The sequence below is a fragment of the Cicer arietinum genome, chromosome 1, assembly GCF_000331145.2.
Source record: "Cicer arietinum cultivar CDC Frontier isolate Library 1 chromosome 1, Cicar.CDCFrontier_v2.0, whole genome shotgun sequence".
NCBI lineage: Eukaryota > Viridiplantae > Streptophyta > Magnoliopsida > Fabales > Fabaceae > Cicer > Cicer arietinum.
The window spans coordinates 9,538,344-9,563,546 of NC_021160.2; the positions used below are offsets into that span (position 1 = coordinate 9,538,344).

The following is a 25,203-nucleotide window of genomic DNA, read 5'->3' on the forward strand; positions in this document are numbered from 1 at the left end:
TTCTTGTAAAAAAAAAAGTCCATTATTAGTGAAGGACTTGAACAAGAGCAGAGCACAGCAAACACATTAATATAATGGGGGTCCAGCAAATATATTTTTCTATAGTTTACAAAAATGATATATATTCTCCTCATAGTAAGCTAGTTTCTTTTGAAGAGGTAACTCCAACAAGAGAAAAGTGGTGATGTCATTAGGGTTATAAATGAATGAGTTAAAGCTACTTAAATTATTTTTTGATGGTATATGTTTTGTTTTTACACATTTAAGTATTTCCTCCGAATCTAAAAAGAAAATATTTTTTTCAAAAATAATAATTTAACTAAATACAAATACTTTTAATTTATCTTTATCTTTAACTAAAAATCAATTAAAGTACTTTTAGAATAAGGGTCTTTTTGTTACTGATAATAAAATAAAATAAAAACTAATGTTGCTATTCTATAATTTAAATATTATTTGTTAGAGATTTTTTTCCAAAAAATAAAGGGTAAGCTATTTTTTTTTTTTTTTTGTTTATTATGATGAAAGGGTAAGCTATTTTTTGTTTCTTGTATCAAGGTTGTGCCTTTTGCTTGATAAGTATGTTATGTTACCTAAGGACATGCTTATTTTGGTTTAACTGGTATGAAGTTTTAACTGTGGATTTATATGTTTTGTTAATTCTTTCATGGAATATATCATGTTGATTAGTTATAATTTATAAACATGCAGGAAAATTCACAATATAGAAAGTTTAGGCATAAGGAACTTTCTTTTTACAATGAATTAACTACTTTAATTTTTTCAAGGATGTGGTGGCTACTAGACAGTTTGCATTGGCACCCTCTTTTGGGATGCTATACTAGCCCAAAATAATCTACTAAAATCTTTTTGCTTGAATTTGGTACATTATTGACATTGTTTTATGTCATTGGGCTTCTTACATGTAATGCTGATATTCTGTTATGGGGTCTATTTGCTTTCAAGTTACTTTCAGAGGTTGTGAGAATTGTACTATAAGGCTATATACTTTGCTTCTTTTCTTTTTATTTATTTATGAAATATACTATGGTTCTTTGGATTCTTTTGCAAAACATCTGTAAATATGTTTTACATGTAAATAAATATTGTTTTACTTGAGAAGTATAACAAAATTCAGGATCTCATATGAATCACAAAAAGCATCTATATGGACATCAAAATTGTAGCAATGATAAATCTTAGCTAAAATTGTAGCATTTATATAGTTCTTTTGTTGCAGATACTTTTGTCTCAACTATCTCTGGTGTTCTGTGCTTGAAACTCTTGTAGCATACTTCAACTATCAATTCTGTGTTTAAAACTCGTGTAACCAATTCATCTCATTAAACTTTTTTTATCAAGTCTCCTCATTAGTTCTGGTTGGGTACAAACTTTTGCTTGTATTATTTCTCTCATGTTTTTATCTAAAACTCACAACTTCAATATAGTATTTAGAGGTTGATTCAATCTTCTGGGTCATGTCATGTCATTATTGCGTTGTTGTTCCCAAAAGTTTGGATATGTAGTAATAATTGTATTTAGAATTCATTGTTTTGGAGAAGTCGGATAAAATAATTGCATTTTGGAGAATTTTGTCTTTGTCAACTTCCCAAGGTTGCAAAAAACCTACACACTCCATTTGATGATATCTTTACCTATCCCCTTCTGATTACTGAGATGGATCATCTCCACCAACAAGAGATTTGACACTAAATTCAGTTGAACATTTGTGCACTATCCACCTTGATCAATGAATCGTCATCTGGTTGATCAGATGATGATGGCTTAGCCAAAGCGTGAAAGACATGGATTTTCCATGCACTCATGGACCTTATTGGTGAACGCATGGACCTTGACTAAAACTAGAATATTATCCAAACGCATTTTTTAAACTTTTTTTGAAAAAATATTTTCATGATTATATTCCTGAATAAATTTTAAAACCATAAAACAAACACTCCCACATTTTTTGTTTACCCATCTATGCTTTTGGTATGTATCATTTCGTGATTTTGATTTTTGTGCTAAGACATGTCACATTATTGGATGTAGCAGTGCAGTTGTGTTTGGCAATTCATGTGATAATGTCGAAGTCACGAGTTACGCAAAATAGTCAGCAAGTAGACAACATGAATAACATGCTATGTAACCATCGACAAGCACCACAAAGTCCTTTTGAGAACTGTTCTATTTCTTTGGCTTATTCTCCCCCTTTTCACACCAGGGCTAAAAAAATGAACATAAACACTGAGTATCAACTTTCAATGTCACAGAACATTGTTATTTAAGCATTATTGAAACGGGGAATCGATCCTCTACCTTTCACATTCTGTCTACCACACCCTTCACATGCCTGCCTACTTACAAAATTCAGCCTACATACAAAATTCGCTAATCTTTTACTTGCTTCCATCTGTCGAATGTAGAGATGAAAATTAGACTCAAACTATCAAGTACACGCAAAAAATATATGAGATGGGTAGGGTAAAAATCCACACTATGCATGAGTATGGAGGAATGGATTCTCTCATGTGAGAGTCAATTGAAACTTCCACCATCCATTGAAAAGGAAAGAAATAAAATAAAGGATAAATGAGTTTTAAGGGTATATTAAAACAAGAAGAAAATGTGTGAGTACTTCGGCACCCAACGAATAAGGGTTGAAGTTACTATCCATGAAAAGGTGGGACGATTACTATTGCACTGTACTCAGGCTCTATTGATTATCATCTCTAACCAATGGTAAGGTAAGAAGGATCTATGTAACCTCTGCATTCAAAACTGCTCTGCATGCAAAAAGTAATTTTTTTACCCTTTCAATAACTTCCACATAGCATTTTTTATCTTTTTATCTCTGTAATAAAAACCCATACACGTGTTAGTGCAAGAAAAAAAAAAACAGATAGATGGGCCGTAGACCCAAATTTAATCACCTTACCAGACAGCAAGAACGATACACATAATTATGTCAAAAATCAAACACAATCTGATTATTGCATGGCTTCCTCGGCAGACAAAATATTCATTCATTTGAATGTAGCAATAGCTTGCTTTCACATTTATTTTTTTTACAATAGTGTAATATGCATACTTCAACTGTGTTTAAGTTGTTTGTTACCCTCAAGAGTATTATAAGCCCGGTTCATGAGCTTGCAAGGACCTCACCACTGATACTCATAACTTGTGCAATTATTTGCTGCCATCTTCTCCACTGTTTATAACCCTCAACAAGATGAAACACATTCTTTATAACACTCAACAATATGAAACATATTAATCAAAAAAACATCTCAGAGTAAGGTCAGCATGGCACTGGCAGCTAACAAGTTAACATTCTGCTTGTAACAAGGGCCGCTCCTACAGATACCTTATACATCCTGAAGAATTAAGATGAGCATAAAAGATGAGCAACTGATACAAGAATTCCTCAAGCCAAGCAAACAATATCCATCAGTCACTTTTGCTGCAAGGAAAGAACAGGACAAAAAAAAAAGAGCTGAGAAACAGCATGATGGGCTAAAAGAAAGAAATATGTTACGGATAAACCAACAACCAGGGTTGAAGAATAGAATGAAAGATAGAAAGAACAAGAATGAATCTGTTATTGGAGGATTCTCCTTCCAAGTGTTTCCTCTTTCAGCACTGTGCCACTGAGCAAATGCTCAATTCTTAAGCCCAACAATTCAGAATTATCTCTCTACCCTTGCATCGACCAATTTATAAGGCCAACTAAACCTCTCTAACTTGTGACCACTCTAATGTCAAGCAACCACCCTATGGATGAAACAATGGCATAACGCTGTCATATATTAAGTCAAAAAAATATGCCATTTATCTCTCTCTTCTAATGATTTGGCAGTTTGGCCTTATAACTTTTCTTGGTCTTTCTCTCGTTATCTATCTATTAGGAACCCAGAGACGAAACTCTGCCATTTTTCTACCATGGGAACTATCCCAGTTTTCTCTCTAATATTGTATTTATAATCTTTTGTATTTATAATCTTATCCTGTCCTTTGCAACTAATTGTCTATGACTATCGTAACATTCTTATCTTTGTGAACACCAAGTTTACTACACTTCTCTAAATTCATAATATGTTTTGATGGTTTTTATTTAATCTTTTAATTTTCATTGAGAGGGGGCAGGGTTGAGAATTTGCAATTGTCATGCCTTGTAAAGGAAACATAACAAAAGTTCAAAAGAAAGCAGAACATGGTGACAAAGTAGGATCAGAATGACAAATCAACAAACTCAGGGAGAAAATAAGAATTATGAAAAGTTCAATTTGTAAGTTGTTAGGAACCCAGAGAAATCATAAGGAAACAAATATGGAAAGAATCAAAAGAATGTATTACTGAGAATTGAACAAAAAATAGAAAATAGAATTCTCCGCAAGGGTTTTTCCTTCACAAAGGATAATTCTCTTCGCCCACAAAGATTAGAATGTTATTGTTTAGAATTGCATACACTATTTACTCAGTGTTCAAAATGATCATTCTTCACCTGCATTCCCCCCTACTAATTTAACTAATTAACCCCCTCTAACTTCCCAACTACTTTTGCATCGTCTTCTGTCCTAACAATACCTCAACCCTGAAATTCAATCTTATCCTCATGGCTGAAAACTGAAAAATATGAGAAACATATTCTTCCAATTTTTAAATACCCAAATAAGGATAATGTTTACCCAAAATGAAAATTTTCCCTCCTTCCCCTCCTCTACAAACTCCTTCATCCAAACAAACATAATTACCATACCCCAAGAGGTCATAATATCCTGTTAAAAAGCAAATTACTGGAGCATGAAAAAATGGGAATGCCATTGATGTAGGCATGCGTGAACATAAAAAGTAAAACTCACTTGAAGAATGCAACTTTACAAAAATCTAGATTGTCAAGAGAACTTCACTATTTAGACCTGAATTTGACAACCACTTTCAATGGCATAACCTAATTAGATTAGTAAATATTTAGTAGGATGCAACTTTCATGTCATGTCAAGTGTCAACAAGTAACCACATCCCACAAATGCGTGTATAAAATATCTGAAAGCCCGGTACAGGAAGCACTGATGCAATTTATCTTATCTCATCCATAGATAACTTCCCTCACACTGCTAATTAATAGATTATCAAGCAGTAATATAGCACAGGATAAAGGGTTTTACTAAAACTATTTTCAGTTCAACATAATCAGCACCAAATAAAAAGCAGTGAAATAAAAGTAAAAGTATTTCAATCCATTAAAAAACACTCATTCAATTATAAACAACATTAAACTGAATAGAAAATACACATTACACATCCTTCACCAAAATGAACTAAAGAGTTACCTTCAGGCTACAACGCCAAAGTTTTGTAGCTTGTCACAGTGAGGAACAGGTAGATTTCTATTCCAAGTACGCCTCTGAATCTCCATTTGACAATAACGACGAAGCATATTCCTATAATCCTTCACAACATTATGCTCAATGGTCTCACGAGCTGAACTTCCAATCGGATAAGTATCATCAAACGCCTGAGATTTCACAAAATACTGAACCCCATAATCCTCAGTGATCTTAGGAATCTGGTAGGACTGATTCTTTTGCAAGGAATATACAGGATCTGAAAAGGGCAAGTAAGCAAGTAGCACAATAATCAACAATGGCAGAAGCTGAATCAGCAGCATAAGATGATGACCTCCTCCACCCTGAAACTCATGCCTCTGATGATGACTACCCACCCCACCACCACCGCCGCCTCCCCTAGTCCTATAAATGTGATTTCTCCTCCCAAACACATCAGACTGTCCAAAGAAAGCTCTAAAAATCTCATCAGGGTCAAACTCATCTTCGAAAATATCACGAGCATTAGTAGCTCTTCTCCTCCTCCGCCTAAAATTATTATTCTGATTATAATTCCAATCAAATTCATCAACTAACCCTCCTTGATCATACTCCCTTCTAGAACCATCATCACTCAAACACTTAAAAGCCTTAGAAACTTTCTTAAACGCGTCTTCAGAACCCGGCGCTTTATTCTTATCAGGATGAACCTTCAAAGATAGTTTCCTATAAGCCTTCCTAATCTCTTCAACAGAACAACTCTTCTCTAACCCTAAAATCGAATAGTAATCCTGTTTCCCTTTAATTTCACTAATCAACTTAACATTCTCTGTCGTATAATTCCTCTCATCAATTCTCGCCGGATTATCACTCGGCGGCGATGTACCGGCTCCGGAGTTTGTTCCGGAAGAAGATGCGGAGGACTGAGAATCGAGTCGTTCGCACATGGCAAACAATGAATCGAGCGGTAAATCGCGGTTGAGACGCTGAGCGATTTTGATGAATTTGAGAGCGCGACCTTTGTTACCTGAAGCGATTGCGTCTTCTGCGATTTTGATGCATCTTAATGCTTCGTCTTTGTTACCTTCCATGGCGCATAAACGACGCCGATTATGACCTAATAATTCGAAATTTGACTAATTCACTACCAGCATGAGATACCTCAAAATTGAGAAACCTAAATCGGAAAAATAAAAATAAAAACAAAAAAGTTGAATAAATAGAGGAACTATTATATTATTATTATATGTAAAAATTAGTGTATGAGTGAAATTTGCACAAGTGTGAAATGGAAGAGAAGAATTACCTGATACGGTGCAAATGCAAACTCCGATGAGAGAAGCCGCCAAGTTTATACAGAAAGTAGTTCTTTACTACTTACTGCCACTAACAAGAATTAATTCCGATGTTTTTCCTGCGTAATGCGTTAAGTTAAACTAACTGTTTGTATGCTGCTATTAATTGCTAGTCATTTAGATATATTATTATATAAAGAGTTTTTAATCTCGTATTAAATTACTAATAATGTTTAATATTTGTTATAATTATCATATGAGTTATGATGGACTGTGTAAACTTGTACACGATCAATGTATGAAAATTAAAGTATATAATTATTTTGAAGTTTTTTTTCTCTAATATAAATTAAAGTTATAAATTTTAATGTGTTATTATTTTAGGAAAAAAAATATTAAAATTAACATATTAAATGAATCTACTTGACCTTTGTGATTTTTTTTTCTTTCTTGTATACAAGATCATAGGAGTACTTCATTACATTTATAGAATGAGTTATTAGAAATACATAAATGAGTGTAAAATAATTTTATTCAATGAAAATTTTATATTTTTTTATGTTATATCACTAATTTTAAGATAACTTCAAATAAAGGTGAAGCGATATGATGAAATAAGTTATTTTTATTGAAGGTGTTGTAAAATAATTGTACATTTACGATATATCTATTTTTAATCCTTAAAAAATGAGTTAAATATAATGTTGAAAATTAAAATGGTCATTAATTTTATAGGATGTTTGAATTTAGTCATTGAAAAATGAATATTCTAATTTAATCTTTGATTTTGTAATTTTTTAAAAAAATTTATTATTTTGTGAATACCTATTATAAACATTTTTAGATGGTGATGATGTATCTATTAAATGTGTTGTTGATGGTCATAGTTAGAGAGAATAATACAAAATATTTAAAATTATGAAATAAATAAGACAATTATGGTTTCAAACTCTTGTCTTTGTTGATATTTTACTTACTATTAGGTTGTGTATCGTGAAGAAACTATATTAGGACACAACAAAAGTAGATTTCATAAACATCACATAATTTATTGTATTTATAAATAAATAAAATCATCTAATGAAATAAAATAAATGTATCCATCTAACCAATTTTACATCAAAATCATTATCAATATTATTTTTTTTAAAATATTTTACACAAAAATTAGAACGGATTATAAAGAGCCAACAACATACACATTATCTTAGTTTTATAAAGTTATGTACTATTTTGATTTTCAATAGTGTTATTATATTTGAGGAACACGTCATTAATATAAAAAAATATTAAATAATTATTATTTATAGAACGACATACTTATAAACATTTTACAAAGTTGACATCAAATTGAAATATTTATATTTTGAATTACGAACTTGAAGGTAATTACAAAGTTGATTATCATTTTATTAAATAAGATAGGCATATTCTTAGAGATCAAATTAATAGAAGATAAAACATTAAATTTATTTTTAAGTATTATATAAAACTAATTAATAAATTATCTAATTAATATAAATGAAACAATCTTAAATTTAAATTATTAAAATAATTATACGAATTTAATGGTGCTATTTAAGATGGATGGTTTAAAGCTATTTTTTTATTTGAAATCATTCCTCTAACTTGTTTTTCTCTCATTTTATTAAAATAAGTTATTTCTACCTATATTTTTCATTTCTCATTTTGCTTTATGATTTCGTCATCTGAATGAAATCATAAAACAATTAATTTGATCTTATTTTTGTTTAGCGTCGTAGTACAACATTTTTGTTTCACGTCTAGTTGAGACGTTTTAATTTATTTCGAGTTTGCACTTCATATGTTTAATGAAATGCCTAAAAATGACTCATTTATTCGGTATCATATTTTGCATAAAGTGCTTATGGAGACCATCCTTAAATTCAACATTTTTTCAGCCTAACATGTGACTTGTCAACTTGTAATTGAATTAATCATGTTAAATATAATTTATAGCCGATATGAGCGAGTATCGTCGATATTTTTTTCAAAAATAGATGAGATTAAAGATTGTATATCTTGCACTATTTTTTATCATTGATGGTATGTGGAAGAAATAAGTTTGATTGTTAAGATTAAGATTTTGGTTAGATAATCATTAGCTTCTGAAATATTTATATGTACCATTCGTGTGATTGTTATTGGAAGTTAAATATAATTCAAATGTTGTTTTGGACCAAATTAATTTGGTTCCACATTGTACCCCATATAAATACTTTTGTGTGTATAGTTTTAGAAACTAATGCCATTTTGATATACTAATGAAAATCAGAAAATAACTATCTTCCATAATCTCTCTCTTTTCTCCATCATTTTCTAAAACACCACAATTTCAATTATCAATTTTCACCATTGATTCACCCTCCATTCTTGATTGTGTTCCAACATCTGGCATCAAGAGCAAGGTTCAGATCCAATTCCGCTGCAATCATGTCTGTTTCCAATGACAAAATTCCTACCAACCTTCTGATTCTTGATTCGAAGAATTATGACAAATGGCACAAACAAATGAAAGTTTTGTTTGGATATCAAGATGTTCTTGATATGATTACCGATGGCATTACTCCTCTTGGTAAAGAGGCTACAGCAGCTCAAGAAGCGAAATTCAAGGAAGATAAGAAGAAAGACTACAAGGCCCTTTTCCTGATCCATTCTTGCGTCGATAGTGACAACTTCGAAAAAGTTGGCGATTGCGACTCGGCGAAGACAGCTTGGGGTATTCTTGCGAAAGCTTATGCCGGTGCGGATAAGGCGAAGGTGGTGAGGTTACAAACTCATAAGCGGCAGTTTGAGTTACTTCAAATGGAAGACAAGGAAACGATTAACGATTACGTGACGCGTGTGACACGCTTGGGGAATCAAATGAAGTCGTGTGGTGAAGCCGTTTCCGAACAGAATTTTGTGTCGAAGGTATTGCGTTCTTTAACACCAAGATTCGATAATATTGTGGTGGCGATTGAGGAATCGAAGAATCTCAATACGATGACCAAAGATGAACTTCAAAGTTCATTGGAAGCTCATGAACAAAGGATGGACGAAAGAGGAAACGATAAAGCCAAAGCGGAAGTTGCTTTGCAAACCCGTTTCAACGAGAAGAATAAGAAAACGAAAGGGAAATGGCCTTCTAGAGGAAAGGAAAATTTCCAGAATTTTGATGGAAAAGAGTCACAAAATTCAAGGAAATGTAAGGGCAGTTCCAAAGGTGGTGGTCAAGACAACTACAAGCCATTCGACAAAAGTACCAAGAAGTGTTACAATTGTCAAAAGCTTGGGCATTTCGCAAGAGAGTGTAGAGCGAAACCAATGGAGAATTATGCGGATGAGGCTAAGGTTGCTAGACAAGACGTGGATTATGATAACACGGTGATGACTCTTCATCATATGCATATTTTCCCACTGTTTTAGTCTTATTTATCTTCAATCATCAGTTAAATTAAGGATTTATTTGATACATTTTGTTGATTTTTGTTCTTTGAGTTAATAAAATGTTTTTTGTTTTTATTTCGTTGATTAAGTAGGAATTTGTCGTAATTTTACATTGCGTTTTGTTTTAGTGCAGTGCTGAATTTTGGTGAAAAATCAACATGATATATGTGGAGTATTTCAGCCATATCTGGAGTTCTAGATGTCCCATTAGTGTCACTCCAAGTGCTAATGAAAGCTAAGATCCATATCTACAACTTTCATGAAGACACCGGGACCAAATTCAGACGCAAAAGATGAGAAAAATGCAAAATACATCAGACAGCAGATGTTGTGCGCTTGGAGCGCATTTCTCGTGTTTCAGTTCTGTCAACGCGCGCCTTGCGTGTGACGCGCATCAGCAATCATAAAAACACAAATTTTTACTGTTTATGGGATCTTTTTGACTCTTGGGAACTTGTGAGACTTGTGTCCTAGCATAGAAACTCAAAGACGACCGTTTCTAACGCCATTGGAGCAGTTTTATCAAGAATCATTCATGAATCCTTCTTGTAATTCTTCTCTAATCTTTATCTCTTTTATTTCTGTCATGAGTAACTAAACCCTATTTGTTAGGGATGAGTGTAACCAGATGAAACCCTTATTTTTCTGATTTGATTTCTAGTTATATGAATGAGTTTATTGAATTGTTTTTCTCATCTCTGTGCTTAATGCTTTTTATTGCTTGATCAACATTAAAATGTTCTACGATTTGTATTTTGAAACGGAAGTGGACTTTACGAATGCTTGAGATGAGAAATTCATGAAATTGTAGTCTAGGGATAGATGCAGGTCATGAAATCAATTAAATTAGTTGCAAAGCAATAATTTACAAGAGAATTTATATACGGTAATGCTTAATTCTAATCTTAAATCCACTAATGAATTATGGGTTACTTTGGAATTAAAGGCTCTGTCACTAAGACATTAGGGCAAGAATAATAAAGAGAATTCGGTAATAATTCAATAAAGGAATTCAGTAACTAGGATCAAATTAGACACCAAGGTTGGATTCAAAGTGAAACTCATCCCTGACATTTTTCTCATTATAAAAGATCAATTTTATTATTGTTGTTAATTTCAAACATTATTTCAATCAACTTGGGAACCTTTTTGTTCAATTCTAGTAATCAAATATAATTCAATAGTAAAACGCAATCCTTGAGTTCGACACTCGGTACTACCGTTTTATTATTACTTGCAACGATTCAGTACACTTGTTTAAATGCTATCACACGGTTCTTGTAATGATCACGGAAGAGAACTATGGCATTAAAGAGGTGCTGGACAGCAACTGTGACAAGAGGAAGTGTCTGGACAACAACTATTGCAGTGCAGAAAAATCTGCAATAACGCATTCGGAGAAAAGCGCAATGGTAACAGTTCGAGATGGAGCCCAAGGGAGAAATGAGTGGTACTTGGACTCAGGTTGTTCGACACATATGACGGGAAGAAATGATTGGTTCGTGAAGATCAATCAAGCCACGCGAAGTAGAGTGAAATTCGCGGATGACACGACATTAGCGGCTGACAGTGTTGGTGATGTTTTGATCATGAGAAAGGATGGTGGTCATTCCTTGATCAAAGATGTGTTGTACATTCCCGGAATCAAGTGTAATCTCTTGAGTATTGGCCAATTGTTTGAGAGGAGTTACATGATTCGCATGGAAAACAAGGTTTTGCGCGTTTTGGACCAAAACGGGGTTTTGATCCTTAAGGCTCCTATGGTTGCCAATAGGACTTTCAAGATTGAATTGGAAATCATGGAGCATATGTGCTTAGCTACAACGGCAAGTCGTGATGAATGGTTGTGGCACTACCGTCTTGGACACTTGAATTTTCGAGATCTCAACGCGTTGCAAAAGTATGAGATGGTGACCGGACTGCCTAGTATCAATATTCCAGCTGAGATATGTGAAGAGCGTATACAAGGGAAGCAACACAAGAATAGTTTCAGCAAAGATGCAGGTCATAGGACTAAACATCAGCTTGAGGTGGTGTATTCCGATGTGTGCAGACCAATGTAAGTCAGTTTGTATGGAGGTAATCGATACTTTGCCACATTTATCGATGATTTTAGTAGGAAACTGTGGATTTATCTCATAAAGAGGAAGGATGAGGTATTTGAGGTGTTCAAACGATTTAAATCTATGGTTGAGCGGCAGAGCGGTCACAAACTCAAAATTCTCAAAACTGATGGCGGAGGCGAATTTATTTCGAGAGAATTTGGGAAGTATTGTGATGATTAGGGTATAGTGTGTGAGGTTGTACCACCCTATACGCCTCAGCAAAATGGCGTGGCCGAGAGCAAAAATCGGACAATTATGAACATGGTGCGTAGCATGTTGAAAGGGAAGAATTTGCCGAAAGAGCTTTGGGGAGAAGTTGTTGCTACATCCGCCTATGTGTTGAATAGGTGTCCTACAAAGAAGCTGGAAAAGGTGACTCCAGAAGAGGTATGGTCTGGATTCAAACCGAATTTGAGTCATTTGCGCGTTTTCGGTTCGGTAGCATTTCAACATATTCTGAGACAGCTTCGAAAGAAGCTTGATGACAAGAGTGAAATGATGTTGCTTGTCGGATATCATCCTACTGGAGGCTACAAGTTGTTTGATGTGAGTAGCAAGAAGATCGTAATTAGTCGAGATGTGATCGTGGATGAGATATGACAGTTTGACAGTAGAAAAACTGCCATATCAGCTCAGGAAATCGATTTACCAATCGATTTATGCCACAAAAATCGACATCCTGGAGCTACTGGTGAAGTGCCAATCGATTTGCAAATCGATTTATGCCAAAAAAATCGAAATCCTAGAGCTACTGGAGAAGTGCCAATCGATTCACCAATCGATTTTCTGCAGCAAAATCAGTCTGGAGAGGTGGAAATCGATTTACCAATCGATTGTCAGCAAGAAAATCAACATTCTGGAGCCTCTGGAGAGCTGGAAATCGATTTGCCAATCGATTTTCTGCAGGAAAATCAGAATTTTCAGCCTGTTGAAGGCGCTATACAGCAACCTTTCAGAACCGAAACAGGTGAATCAAGTAGACGATCAACAAGGCGAAGAGGATTGCCTCAAAGACTCTGTGATTGTGAATTGTTCCAAGATAGCGAGATCAACAATGAGGGTAATCTTATTCATTTCGCTCTAATGGCCGAATCCGAACCGGTGAATACGGAGGAGGCATTAAGTGATCCAAAGTGGATGTGTGCTATGAAGGAATAGCTGGAATCGATTGAAAGGAACAATACATGGATTTTGGTTGACTTACCGAAAGACAAAAAGGCTATTGGTGTGAAATGGGTCTACAAAGTGAAAGCGAATCCGAAAGGTGAAATAATCCAGCACAAAGCTCGATTAGTTGCAAAGGGATTTCTCCAAAAAGAAGGGATAGATTTTGATGAGGTATTCGCACCGGTAGCAAGACAAGAAACCATCTGGTTAGCTGTTGCGATAGCTAATAACAACAGCTGGCCGTTATATCAAATGGACGTCAAATCGACATTTTTGAATGGTCCACTTGATGAGGAGGTCTATGTTGGACAGCCACCTGGTTTTGTGATTAAAAATCAAGAGGCAAGGGTCTACAAGTTAAGGAAGGCACTCTATGGCTTGAAACAAGCCCCAAGAGCTTGGAACAAACGCATAGATGGTTTTCTTATAGACATTGGTTTCAAGAAGTGCGTATCCGAACATGGTGTTTATGTGAAGTCGGATGCAAGCGAAGGAGTAATCATATTTTGTCTTTATGTGGATGATTTATTGATTACGGGCAGCTGCGAAAGTTACATTTCAAAGTTCAAAGAAGAGCTTATGAGGGAGTTTGAAATGACTGATCTTGGCACAATGAAATACTTCTTAGGCATAGAATTCCAAAAGACAAAGTTGGGGCTTCTCATGCATCAAAAGAGGTATGCAATGGAGATCTTGAAGAGGCGTGATATGGAGCATTGCAATGCTGCCACAACACTAGCTGAGGCACGTTTACAGCTGTCCAAGAGTGAAGATGAGCAAGATGTGGATCCTACTCAATACCGGAGATTGATAGGATCATTGCGTTACTTGTGCAATACGCGGCCAGATTTAGCATTTAGTGTCGGTATTGCAAGTAGGTTCATGGAGAGGCCAAAGGTATCACCCTTGGCAGCAGTTAAGAGGATACTAAGATATGTGAAAGGTACTCTTGGCTGTGGAATTTTATTTCCTGCAAGTGACATGGACAAAAGTTGCGAATTACTCGAATACACCGACTCCAATTGGTGCGGAGATAAGGACGATCGGAAATCAACGGCCGGTTATGTTTTTATGTTCAAAGGGGCACCAATCTCTTGGTGTTCTAAAAAGGAGCCGGTGGTTGCTCTCTCTTCTTGCGAGGCGGAGTATATTGCAGCTTCATTATGTGCATGCCAAGCTGTTTGGCTAGTGAACTTGCTGCGTGAGCTGGACAGCAACACGAGAGGAGCCGTTTTGCTGTTGATGGACAATGTTTCAGCCATCAACCTTGCTAAGAATCCCATAGCACATGGGAGGAGCAAGCATCTTGAGATGTAGTTTCACTATTTGAGGGAACTAGTGAGTTCCGGACAGTTACGTTTGGGGTATTGCAAAAACGAAGAACAAGTTGCAGATTTGTTGACGAAAGGCGTTACGAATGAAGTTTTCAACAAACTTGTGATGAAGCTAGGCATGAAGAATGTGGAGCATTTGAATTAAGGTGGTGTATTGGAAGTTAAATATAATTCAAATGTTGTTTTGGGCCAAATTAATTTGGTTCCACATTGTACCCCATATAAATACTTTTGTGTGTATAGTTTTAGAAACTAATGCCATTTTGATATACTAATGAAAATCAGAAAATAATTTTCTTCCATAATCTCTCTCTTTTCTCCATCATTTTCTAAAACACCACAATTTCAATTATCAATTTTCGCCATTGATTCACCCTCCATTCTTGATTGTGTTCCAACAATTGTTACTTTCTTGTTATCTAGAAATATAGATGAATAACTCATGATTAATTTAAGTGTAATATTCTAATTTTAGCATTTCAAGTAAAGTTATTTTTCAGGAAAAAAAAACTACAAAATTTGGTATCTATTAAATTTGGTTTTGAAGAATTTAATGGAGAATCAACTTTCATGTTTAGTAAAATATGTTCATATAAGAATTTGATGAATAGATGTAACAATGTTTATGCTCATACTATTGGTAAAAATTTATTGGTATTTTGTTTGCAAAAATTTAACATTTTTCAAGTAAAATTTTAAATCTTGATATTTTACCTTTTTTATTGATTGACAACATAATAATGAAGAAATATTTTATAGAAATTAAGCTGGGACTTGGAAGTAGAAACTCTTCTAATATCAGAATCCATCAAATGAGAAAATATAGTCAAACAATCCTTATAAATAATATTAGGCTAATGTTACGAGTGACAATTCATGAGTTCCCAATCCATCGTAAGAAGTCTTTGAATATATTGAAAGACATACCAACCAATAGCACTAAAATCAATCTCTTTTATCAAAGTTGTGATCTTTCTTTTTGAATACACACAAATATGAGGTCAGATTCTCCGCCTTTAAATTTGCTACCTTCAGTGACTTTGTTCTTATTTTAAAGAATCTAATTCCCACAAATTTACTCTTTTTCAATTTCAAACCTCCAACATTCCCATAACTCATCAACAAAAGCCCTACAGAGCCCCAAACCTTTAGAGAAACCACATATTATCGTAAGGACCGTCGATGAAGCATTGTCAATCAATGCATTGCCCTATATCTGGTAGTCGTGCACCCGATAACATTACATTTGGTAACTCTACATTGATAGCCCTGCATATGGTAATTAGGGATGGGAATAGACTAGATCGTGGGACTATGGCCTGACATACTGGCCTATTTAATAAAAAGGCTAAGGCTCAGACTATTTTTAAAGTCTATTTATTTAAATATGTCAGCTCAGGCTTATAAAAAATCATATTAGATCTGACAGGTCGGCCTATATATATTTAATTATTTATTAATGTTATTTTTTATTATTATATTAATAATATTATTTCCTACTTTAAATTCTATCAATTAGGCAATCAGGTCGTTCTATATTTGGTAGTCGTTCCATATTCAGTAATCATTCAATTAGTCAATAACTTAGTAATCATTCCATATTTGTTTGAGAGGTAATAATGGGTGGGTTTATTTCAGAAGAAAAAAAATAAAAATAAAAAATATGTTATTTGAAATCAAGAATTATGTTTTAAGGTTTAAAGAATGTTTGTTTCAGATTTTTTTTAAAATTATTTTGTTAACAAAATTATTTTTTGTTTAATATATATATATATATATATATATATATATATATATATATATATATATATATATACACATTGATATTGGTATGTAGAGAGCATCATGTAGTATGAGTAGAACATTTAAATGTTTTAATATGAATAAGACTTTTAAATAGGCTTCCGGACCAAGTCAGACCAGCTTTTAAAAAGGTCATGCCAGACCGGAAAAAATATATATATGATAGGCCGTAGGTCAGGCTTAGGCCTAAAAAATTAATCGTATGTCAGACTCAGACATTTCAAAGTCTGGTCTGACGTGCCCTATTTTCACCTCTAATGGTAATCTTTTATCTTACTTCCGGAAACCCTACATTTGATAACTGAATATCTGCATCAGATAACTACACTTCTATACCATAATGGAAATCAAAATCACCATACAAACTGAAGCAAATAAAAAGAGAAAAGGAACTTAGTAGTTCTATATTCTCTAAGTTTTTACAAATGATCACATAGAGATAAGTAATTATAGCGTTAGCTAATTGATTCAGATTAGTTAGTTACACTATGCAATAGAATCTTAAAACAAATAAACATATTGTGTTGTAAACTAACAAGAGTTAGTTTAACTTAGTTATTCTATTGTGAATATTAACTTGAACAGTGTGATCAATATGACTAGTATTGCTGCCTAAACTTTGTTATCCTTTTGTTTCTGTTTTAATGTTACGGAATGCACTGGACAACTAAGACTCAATATTACAGTGTTAGATTGTTTTATTCACTCATGCAATGCAAGTCTAACTCTGTCTTTAACCTATATATGTCTTGAATGTATGAACTACTTATTACTTATGTTTTAGTGTTAGAAATATTTTGCACGGGCACGTTACTAGTCTTTTACGAAAATTAGTTATCGTGATGTTGCTAACATATTTACATCAAAATAAGTTCTGGTGATGTTGCTACATATTTACATCAGCGTCAATGAACAATGAGAAAACGAATGAGCCCCTATACTAGTCTGAAAATACCTGTCTTTTGGGCTCCATAGGCACATAGAAGAAGGAAAAACGAGAATTCAAATAAATTTTAATTTTCTTCATCAGAATCGAAAGAATGTTTTTTCCGCAAAGATTTTAAGACATCCAAGCGCTTATCAACTTTAGATATGCATCCACCAGTAACAGACTTGACTTTCGGAACTTTCAAAGAACTAAGCGGTGGTGTTGCTGCCCCCGTGTTAATATCCCTGAGCACAGAACGAGCCTTTGCTGCAGCTGCAGCATCTGCCATTGCTGAAGCAATTTTTGAACCACTTGGAAATTTGTCGCTATCCTCATTTTGTCCATGTGTTTGTCCTTGTTCCTTAGCCGAATTCGTAGAAACATCAGGTGATTGATTTGCACCTGATTTTGGCATGGAGGCTACAGCCTCGGCAACTGTTGCTTTAGCTTTTGCCGCTTCATATTTCTGCATGTCATAGATAAGCTCTTTCTGCAGCTGTTTATCAGCAACCAATATGTCATCAATTTCATTCTTGTAGTCCTTGAGAAGGACCCGGAGGCATTCCATGAGAGAGCCTATGAGAGGACTGTTCTTGGTTTCTAAAAGACGTTTCAACTCTATGAAAATGGGTATAGTGTTTTGAATAAGGCCTTTCTTGACTGCCTGAGTTATAGCCTTTCCTCTAGCTGCAGATCCATCTCCCCCTTCTTCTTCTAAATCTGCCGATTCAGATGATACACGAGTAGATTGAATGCGTATCTCTTTACAGCCAAGAATTTGAAAAGCATCCTGGTACCACAGTTAACGTTATAATTCGAACATAAATTGAGATGTGCATGCATTACAACTTACAAGCACGCACACACACATATATATTCATTGGAGTCAGGACAACTTGATGACGATTGCTGGTAAAGATCGATACCTGTAGAACGGACTGTCCAGTTGCATCTTCTAAATTGAGCATACCATCAGAAGCTGCAGCTAGAATTTCTGCACATAATTTGGCAAAGGTTGCTAGAAGATGCTCAGGAGCCATTTGCTTTAGTAGAGAAACATAAATGTGCATTCTTCTAGACCTTGATTTTTCATCAGAACCCCTACAAAAATGATGCAACAGACAGACATAAGCACAATAATTTAACAACATAATTGTCTAACCAGTTGCTAATTTGGAACCCCTTTACCTGATGGAAAAAAGTTGGCTTTCTGTTCGTGATTCTTGGGACTCACGGTGTCCATTATGAGCATGGCAGTCATTCAAAACATAAACAGCCTCAACAAAACTGTTATATGCTAGAAGAGGAGCCTTGACTGGTGACAGAAAACACTAGTCAAAGTCCTAAAAGTAAAAGAAACGTTGTTCAATTTATATAACTGCATGTACTACCAAGGTAAAGCTTCAAACCTTTCAAAATGTTTCCAAAGAGAAAATCTGCTAACTGCCTAATCTTTTCTGATTCATCAACAAGTGACAGAAGGAAACGAAGAAATAGCACACCTCTCCACTTCACATAGTCCCTCTAGGATAAAAGAAAAATAAAGTACATTTAGCAAATGATCTTTTTAATCTCCCACCCCAAGGGTGGACAGGTTTATACGTCAGATAATTAAAAGGTAAGAAATAGAAACAGCGAACTTATAGAAGGAAATAAAATACCTGCAACAGTCTTGATAGCAATATGAATGTTTGCCTTCTCACAAGTTCACAGGGATCTAAGAGACACCTTGTGATCTTGGTTATGTAACTGATAGCTTCAAAAAAACAGAAGTTAGCAAAGAGAATATATTATGCATAATGTGAACATATTGGACTTCTTCCTCAGCACAAAGTAATAGTTTCCCTCTGTTTATATCAGCCGTTACTTGTATATCAATTTGAATAAGAATGCTAGATTATTTCATTTCCATCATTATATTTATTTAATCCAAAATAACTTCAATGCAGTATCTCTTACAACGCTTACCCATCAATAAGAGCAGTGTACCGAACACAAAAGTCTGCCATCATGACCACAATATTATTTCGAAGAGCTGCATATTCTGTCTTTTCAAGCTCCTGCAATTGTATTCCAAAACAGAATATATTTTGATTAGGAAGTAAGACAGCATATATCAGTCCTTGAGACATAAAACAATCAAAGTCTCAAGACCAACCTGTACAAATAGAGGAATATAGTTCTTTGCGAGCTTCCCATCAGCAAGGCAAAGTTTGCCCATGGCCAACCACCCATGAATATAAAAAGAAGGAGCTTCTTGTTGTAGAGAGGTTGCAGCTCCGGGTAGTTTATTTAATTTCGGGCCAGAATTCCCAGAGGTGACGATAGTGTGCAATAATGGAACTACCGCACTCATATCAGCAGATGAGCAGACAATAACTAAAGACCCAATTGTATAAACTGCTGTAATTGCTTTTGACAATGACTTGCGCTTTTTAACTGATTTCCTACTTTTACTAGTCCCACTTCTAGGTGGAGTGAAGAAGTCAGTTTCTGGATTTTGCTCTGAGTTATCTGAAATAAAAGTTTCTATTATTTCAGAAGCTTTGGACAGAACTTGGTGTACCCATTTCAAGACTAATGCTTCTGCCTCCGTCTCATTTGAAGCTTTTCGCTTGCACAATGTTTTAAGTGCTTTTACATGAGCATCAACCTGTCAGCAAAAGTAGCAATTAATTATAGATTTGTAATACACTATTAGTAAAAGTAGCAATTTGTTACAGTTTTGTAATACACTATATGATACCGATACCTTTTTTTATCAAGAATGCCGATTTATACTTTTCTACGAAAACATTTGTTCCACTAACTGTGCATAAGCAATATAATATGATTTGATATCAAAGTATAGACTGTGGGACAACTGATTGCTTGTGAAACTAACATTATCATAAAAATAATATTTATAAGCAAATAATGCTGCCTAAGAGTGCCTGTTATCTTATTGTTGGCACATGAAGGGTGTGAATAGGATGAAAGCTTAAGCATCAGATGGAGAAAAGTTTCAAAGATCTTAAAATTATAGAACGATAGAGTGATAATTTCAAGAGGACGTCCAGCCAAGGAAACTGTGATCGTTGAAAGGTTTGATGCTACAATATTTGATGCGCTACAAAATTATGAAACATGACGCAAAAGATGGTAATTAAGGCAGAGAAACATCCCAAGAAAGTAGTTTATGAACTTCTTAATCATGCAGAACAGGTAAAATCATATGCTTAAAAATGACAGATTATCACACATTCACGACATCACAAGGGAGCCATTCAATAATGAGGCAAGATTAAGAAGCACTAGTGTAAGGATTTTGTTTATAAATTTAATCAATACTAGCATGTAATGTTTACCTCTGTTGAATGCATGTTGAATTTTTCAACTCGTTTGAGTAAGTTATGAGCCAAATCAGCAGCAGGTTCAGGTGGCAGCTCCACAGAAACATTAGAGATAGTTTGCAAGAGAAAAACTCGGTCACTAGCCCAGGCTACATTATTGTATTCAATGCTTTCTTCGTCTTCAAAAGCATTTCTTTGTACAATTGGACTTCTAAACTCACCTTTCACTTTATGTTTGTCAAGAAGCTGCCAATGATGATGAAGAAAATCCCAGTCCACCGCTTTGGGAAGGAATACTGACACCTCTGATAAAAGAAACCAAGCACCTGGTGGGGCAGTCCACTTTTCTATTGGCTTGCTATGGTTCAACCAGACAGACTCAGACGCCTTGATTATATTTTGAAGTGCAGCAACAATTTTGTGATTCAACCGTTTCTTTTTGCCTAGGTTTGTGCAAATTTTTTTCACCCAAGGACTCACCTCCCCATTGCAAATCTCTCTCAGGAGATACATAATTCCTTGGGGGAAAGGCATCTCCATCTCTTTCTCCAAACATTTTTGTTTCTTTTTTCCACTAGATGTAGATTCACTATATGAAGAGGTAGCAGCTGCAGCTCTAGATATTCGGTCCAAAACAAGTTCTTGAAACACATTCTCACATTCTTCTTGGATGCTGGATTCGTTATCAGCTATTTGGCGAGGAACTGAATGTAGCCACTCAGTTATTACCGTTTCAGATGAGAATGTTCTGAAAGCCTACATAATGGTAACATAAATTCCATAAATCATATATTGTTAGTAGTAAAAAGATACAAAGAAAAAGCAGGACTTTTATGGGACTAATGAGATTCATAAGTCATAACATTCTTGGATTTCTTAAGATTTTATAAATAACTTTTAGCATACCAAATCATCTCAGGCAGAGTCTAATTAACCCTGGACTAGCTAAGCACCTATCTGTATAGCAGACACCTACCAATTCAACATTTAAAAGCATTATTTAATGCAGCAAGCAAGTTATTATTCAGCATAACATACTTCAAGCAGAAAAATATAGGTAATTAAGAGCTTTTTTACATTGAGAAAATGTCTTTCTTTTTTCATTTGTAATTGAAAAATTGCCACCTTATTTTCTTGTTTTCAAATAAGTATATAGAGAAAGAAAAAAATTGTTGGGAGGAAAATTTTGACATTTGAAAATAGAAAATAAAATAAAATGCTGACACTCTTTGGTCAGAGGAAAATGTTGGGGAGGAACATCAATGAATTTTTCTTGTTTAGTTTAATAGTTTGGAGAGAGTATGAGAGGGAAATGGAGAGGCCCAAATCTTTCCTCACTCAATTTTGACTCCCCTCCAAAATTAGAAATATGAAGGAGTGAAAATATGAGTTGATAAAAATTTAAAATATAATGATTAAAACACCTCCCTCGCTATACCCATAAATATATGATGAAATATTACAACGGAATAAAAGAAAACTAGTTTTAAATTGCTCAACTCTACTTGTTAACCAAAATCCAAATAAGGAAGGGATTATTTATTTCTCCCCCCATTCCTAACCAAAGACTATATCAAAATTAAATCTCTATACTTCCCTTCCACTTCCATCTCATTAACCAAAGATGCCAAAAAAAAATGTTATTTTTACGAACTGTCTTGTTTACAAACATTTAAATTCAAATTAAATACAACAAAAACATAGCATAATATTTATGCAATCATTAGTAAAAATCCAAATAGTTCTTACATGAAAAACAAAAACGAAAATAACATAAGTTTTCTCAATCCAATTATCTAAAACTTAGCATTTTGCATCAGTTTACAATTCAGCCTCTCCATAAAACACATCAAAACAAAAACCTCATGAAGAAAGGGAAACAAAAGTACCTCAGAAAGAGCTGCAACAGCGGCTTTCCGTATGCTAACAAGCGAATCCGAACAAGCCATCCCCATTGTCTTGAGCACCACTTCATCAATAGCACCACCAAGTAAAGCAGTCAAATTAGTAACAAGGAGAAGAGCAGCTTTTCTCACAACCGCCTTCTCATCCACACACCTTCGTCTCAACATCTCATTGATTCCATTTCCTCTCACAGCCCCAACATTCCCATTCCCATCACCAAAACCCATAAACTCTTTCAAAACCACACTAGCCTTATCACTACCTGACAAAAACCCAACAACCTGCGCCAAATTCGACAAAGCCCGCGCTCGAATCGTGGCACTAACATCCGAACAACGCTTCACCAACGCCTCCAAACACCACATTCCCCAAACCTCACTCCCTTCTTCTTCCTCCTCCATCGAATTGACATTCAAAACTAATGGGTCCTTCAATGTCGTCACCAAATTCAAAATAAGATCAACCGCCAAAAGCCTAAGATTAGTTTTCCCTTGACTCATCTTCACAACATACTTAACAAACCCAATTTGATCCACCAATTCCATAACCCTAACAACCTCCATTATAAAATCAACAGCCAAAGCTCTAGGCTCAGCTTTATCTGGCGCCTTATTCGCCAAATACCTCGGAAAATTAACCAAAGCTTTCTTCACACCATCACAATCCCTACCAAGACCAATCACAAAACCAACAGCAAAACTCCTCGCCTGCGATTTCGGCATGAAAACAAGCGGAGACAGTGACTTCAAAACCTCCGCAGCCGTTTCCGAAGGTTCGCCGTGCTCCGGTTTCAAAACCTCTTTCAAAACCCTCGAGCATAGAGTAACCAAATTCCTATACTGAATCTCGTTTCCACATGATTCAATAGCTGTTAACGGAATCTCGGAAACGGTTTGAATTAACGATTTGAGAGATTCGGGGAAACGATCGAGGTGAATTAATGACATAACGTTAACAAGCTTCTCGAAAAGTTGAAGCAAAACCCTAACATCAAATTTTTGTGAAGAATTTGGGGAATTAGGTTCAGCGTCGTCGTTTTGTTGATTTTTTTTGCGTTTTCGTTTACGAATGTGGTTAGGGTTATTGTTAGGGTTATTATTTTTGAATGAACGGCGAATGGAACGGAGAAATGAGAGGAAGGATAGAGGAGTGAAGAGAGTGAAAACGGGAGCGTTTGGAGAGAGGAGGAAGGAGAGGAAGACGTGAGAAGCGAGGAGAGAGTGAGAAGTTGGCGATGAGTCCATTGCGGTGGCGATTGGTGGGATGAGATTTGAAGGTGAAACGGCGTCGTAGAGAGGGTTTAAGGGTTGTGAGGTTTTGAGGAGGGTTTGAAGATCTGAGAGCGATTGTTGGGAGAGTGGTTGTGGGTTTTGTGGGTGGTGGTTTTCGCGGAGGTCTTCGAGTTCTGTCACTATGCGGGATATGGTTTCGTCCATTTTCGTCGTTGATGGTGATCGGAGCAACGTTCTGTCGGTTGTCGAACGTTTTTCTGTCTGTTTTTTTCGAATTTTTGCTTTCCCCCGCTATTGGATACACTGTCTCTCTTTTTCCTACGTTCTGTAATTTTAATGGATAACCACATCATTTTTTTTTTACGGAAAAGCTGAATGTTACCAAAAATTCACAGCCGAAATGCAAGATTTTACAGTTTACAATTTAAGATTAACATTGTATCCCCTAAATCATGTTTACGTGACACTATCATAAATAATTTCTTAGTAAAAGTAAAATACCTTTTTGCTTCTGCACCGTTACTATATTTTTTTAGATCATAAGTAAATAAAATTAATAAAAAATAATAATGATTTAAATTATTATGATTAATGATTTTGAAAATGATAACAAGTGAAAAATATTTGATATGTATTGTCAAAAAATATTTTTTCGTATTTTATGACATAGCATACAATAAATATTTGATATATAGTTTTTTTTATTTGTGATAAATATTTGTCTCGCGTTTTATGACAAAGATTTGTTACATATTTTTTATGTATCAATAGTAAATATTCGTCATGTGATTATGTATATTTATCGCTAACAAAAATTTGTGTCGTATTTTTTTATGTATCAATGGCAAATATTTATATCGTTATTTTTTATATTTATTAAAGTAAAAGTGAATGTCACGAGAAGAGAAGTTGAATTGTGATCATTTTTAAAATTTAGTTCATGCACTAATATTATCCTCTCAAGTTGTTTTTGGAGTGAGGATAGTTAGAAGAAAATAACCATACTCTTATTGATGATTATCTAAAGAAGAATAATATGAGTTTGAAACATGTATCATATGTGTGTTAATGGTATGAATAAAATAAATACAAATAGAGTAGAGTTTAAGAAGATTCACACACATAATTTATATTAGTTCACCTAATATATGTTATTCCAGTCCTCACAACTTTGTGAGATTTTCACTAGTGCTCAGAAACTCGTCATCTGATCTACACTTTTTCAACAATGTATTTTCTTAACTTGACCAGACTTACAAAACTGTGTTTTTACTAGTTTCGTCGGGTTTGCAAAATAACTAAGGCTTGCCTTACTTCAAAATCAT

General features: G+C 34.6%; 2 protein-coding genes across 4 annotated transcripts; both read right to left on the reverse strand.

The window, feature by feature from the left end:
- Nucleotides 1-2,963: 2,963 nt before the first annotated feature.
- On the reverse strand, nucleotides 2,964-6,787 carry LOC101512023 (chaperone protein dnaJ 49). 3 transcript variants are annotated; one of them, XM_004487786.4, is made up of 3 exons: nucleotides 6,634-6,787; nucleotides 5,334-6,504; nucleotides 2,964-3,377 (listed from the first exon to the last, which is right to left on the reverse strand). In XM_004487786.4, exon 2 carries the CDS (start codon nucleotides 6,416-6,418, stop codon nucleotides 5,336-5,338), a length of 1,083 nt encoding a protein of 360 aa, XP_004487843.1. In that variant the 5' UTR covers nucleotides 6,419-6,504; nucleotides 6,634-6,787; the 3' UTR covers nucleotides 2,964-3,377; nucleotides 5,334-5,335. The 3 variants fall into 3 exon arrangements, with proteins under 3 accessions (XP_004487843.1, XP_004487841.1, XP_012573597.1); XM_004487784.4 differs by having other exon boundaries at nucleotides 2,964-3,463; XM_012718143.3 differs by having other exon boundaries at nucleotides 2,964-3,463; nucleotides 5,334-6,444; nucleotides 6,634-6,778.
- Nucleotides 6,788-17,295: 10,508 nt separating this feature from the next.
- On the reverse strand, nucleotides 17,296-24,217 carry LOC101512765 (condensin-2 complex subunit CAP-D3). The gene is made up of 9 exons (XM_004487787.4): nucleotides 22,631-24,217; nucleotides 20,757-21,497; nucleotides 19,568-20,062; nucleotides 19,378-19,469; nucleotides 19,071-19,158; nucleotides 18,819-18,933; nucleotides 18,598-18,724; nucleotides 18,336-18,510; nucleotides 17,296-18,199 (listed from the first exon to the last, which is right to left on the reverse strand). Exons 1-9 carry the CDS (start codon nucleotides 24,080-24,082, stop codon nucleotides 17,495-17,497), a joined length of 3,990 nt encoding a protein of 1,329 aa, XP_004487844.1. The 5' UTR covers nucleotides 24,083-24,217; the 3' UTR covers nucleotides 17,296-17,494.
- Between the last annotated feature and the right edge of the window lie 986 nt (nucleotides 24,218-25,203).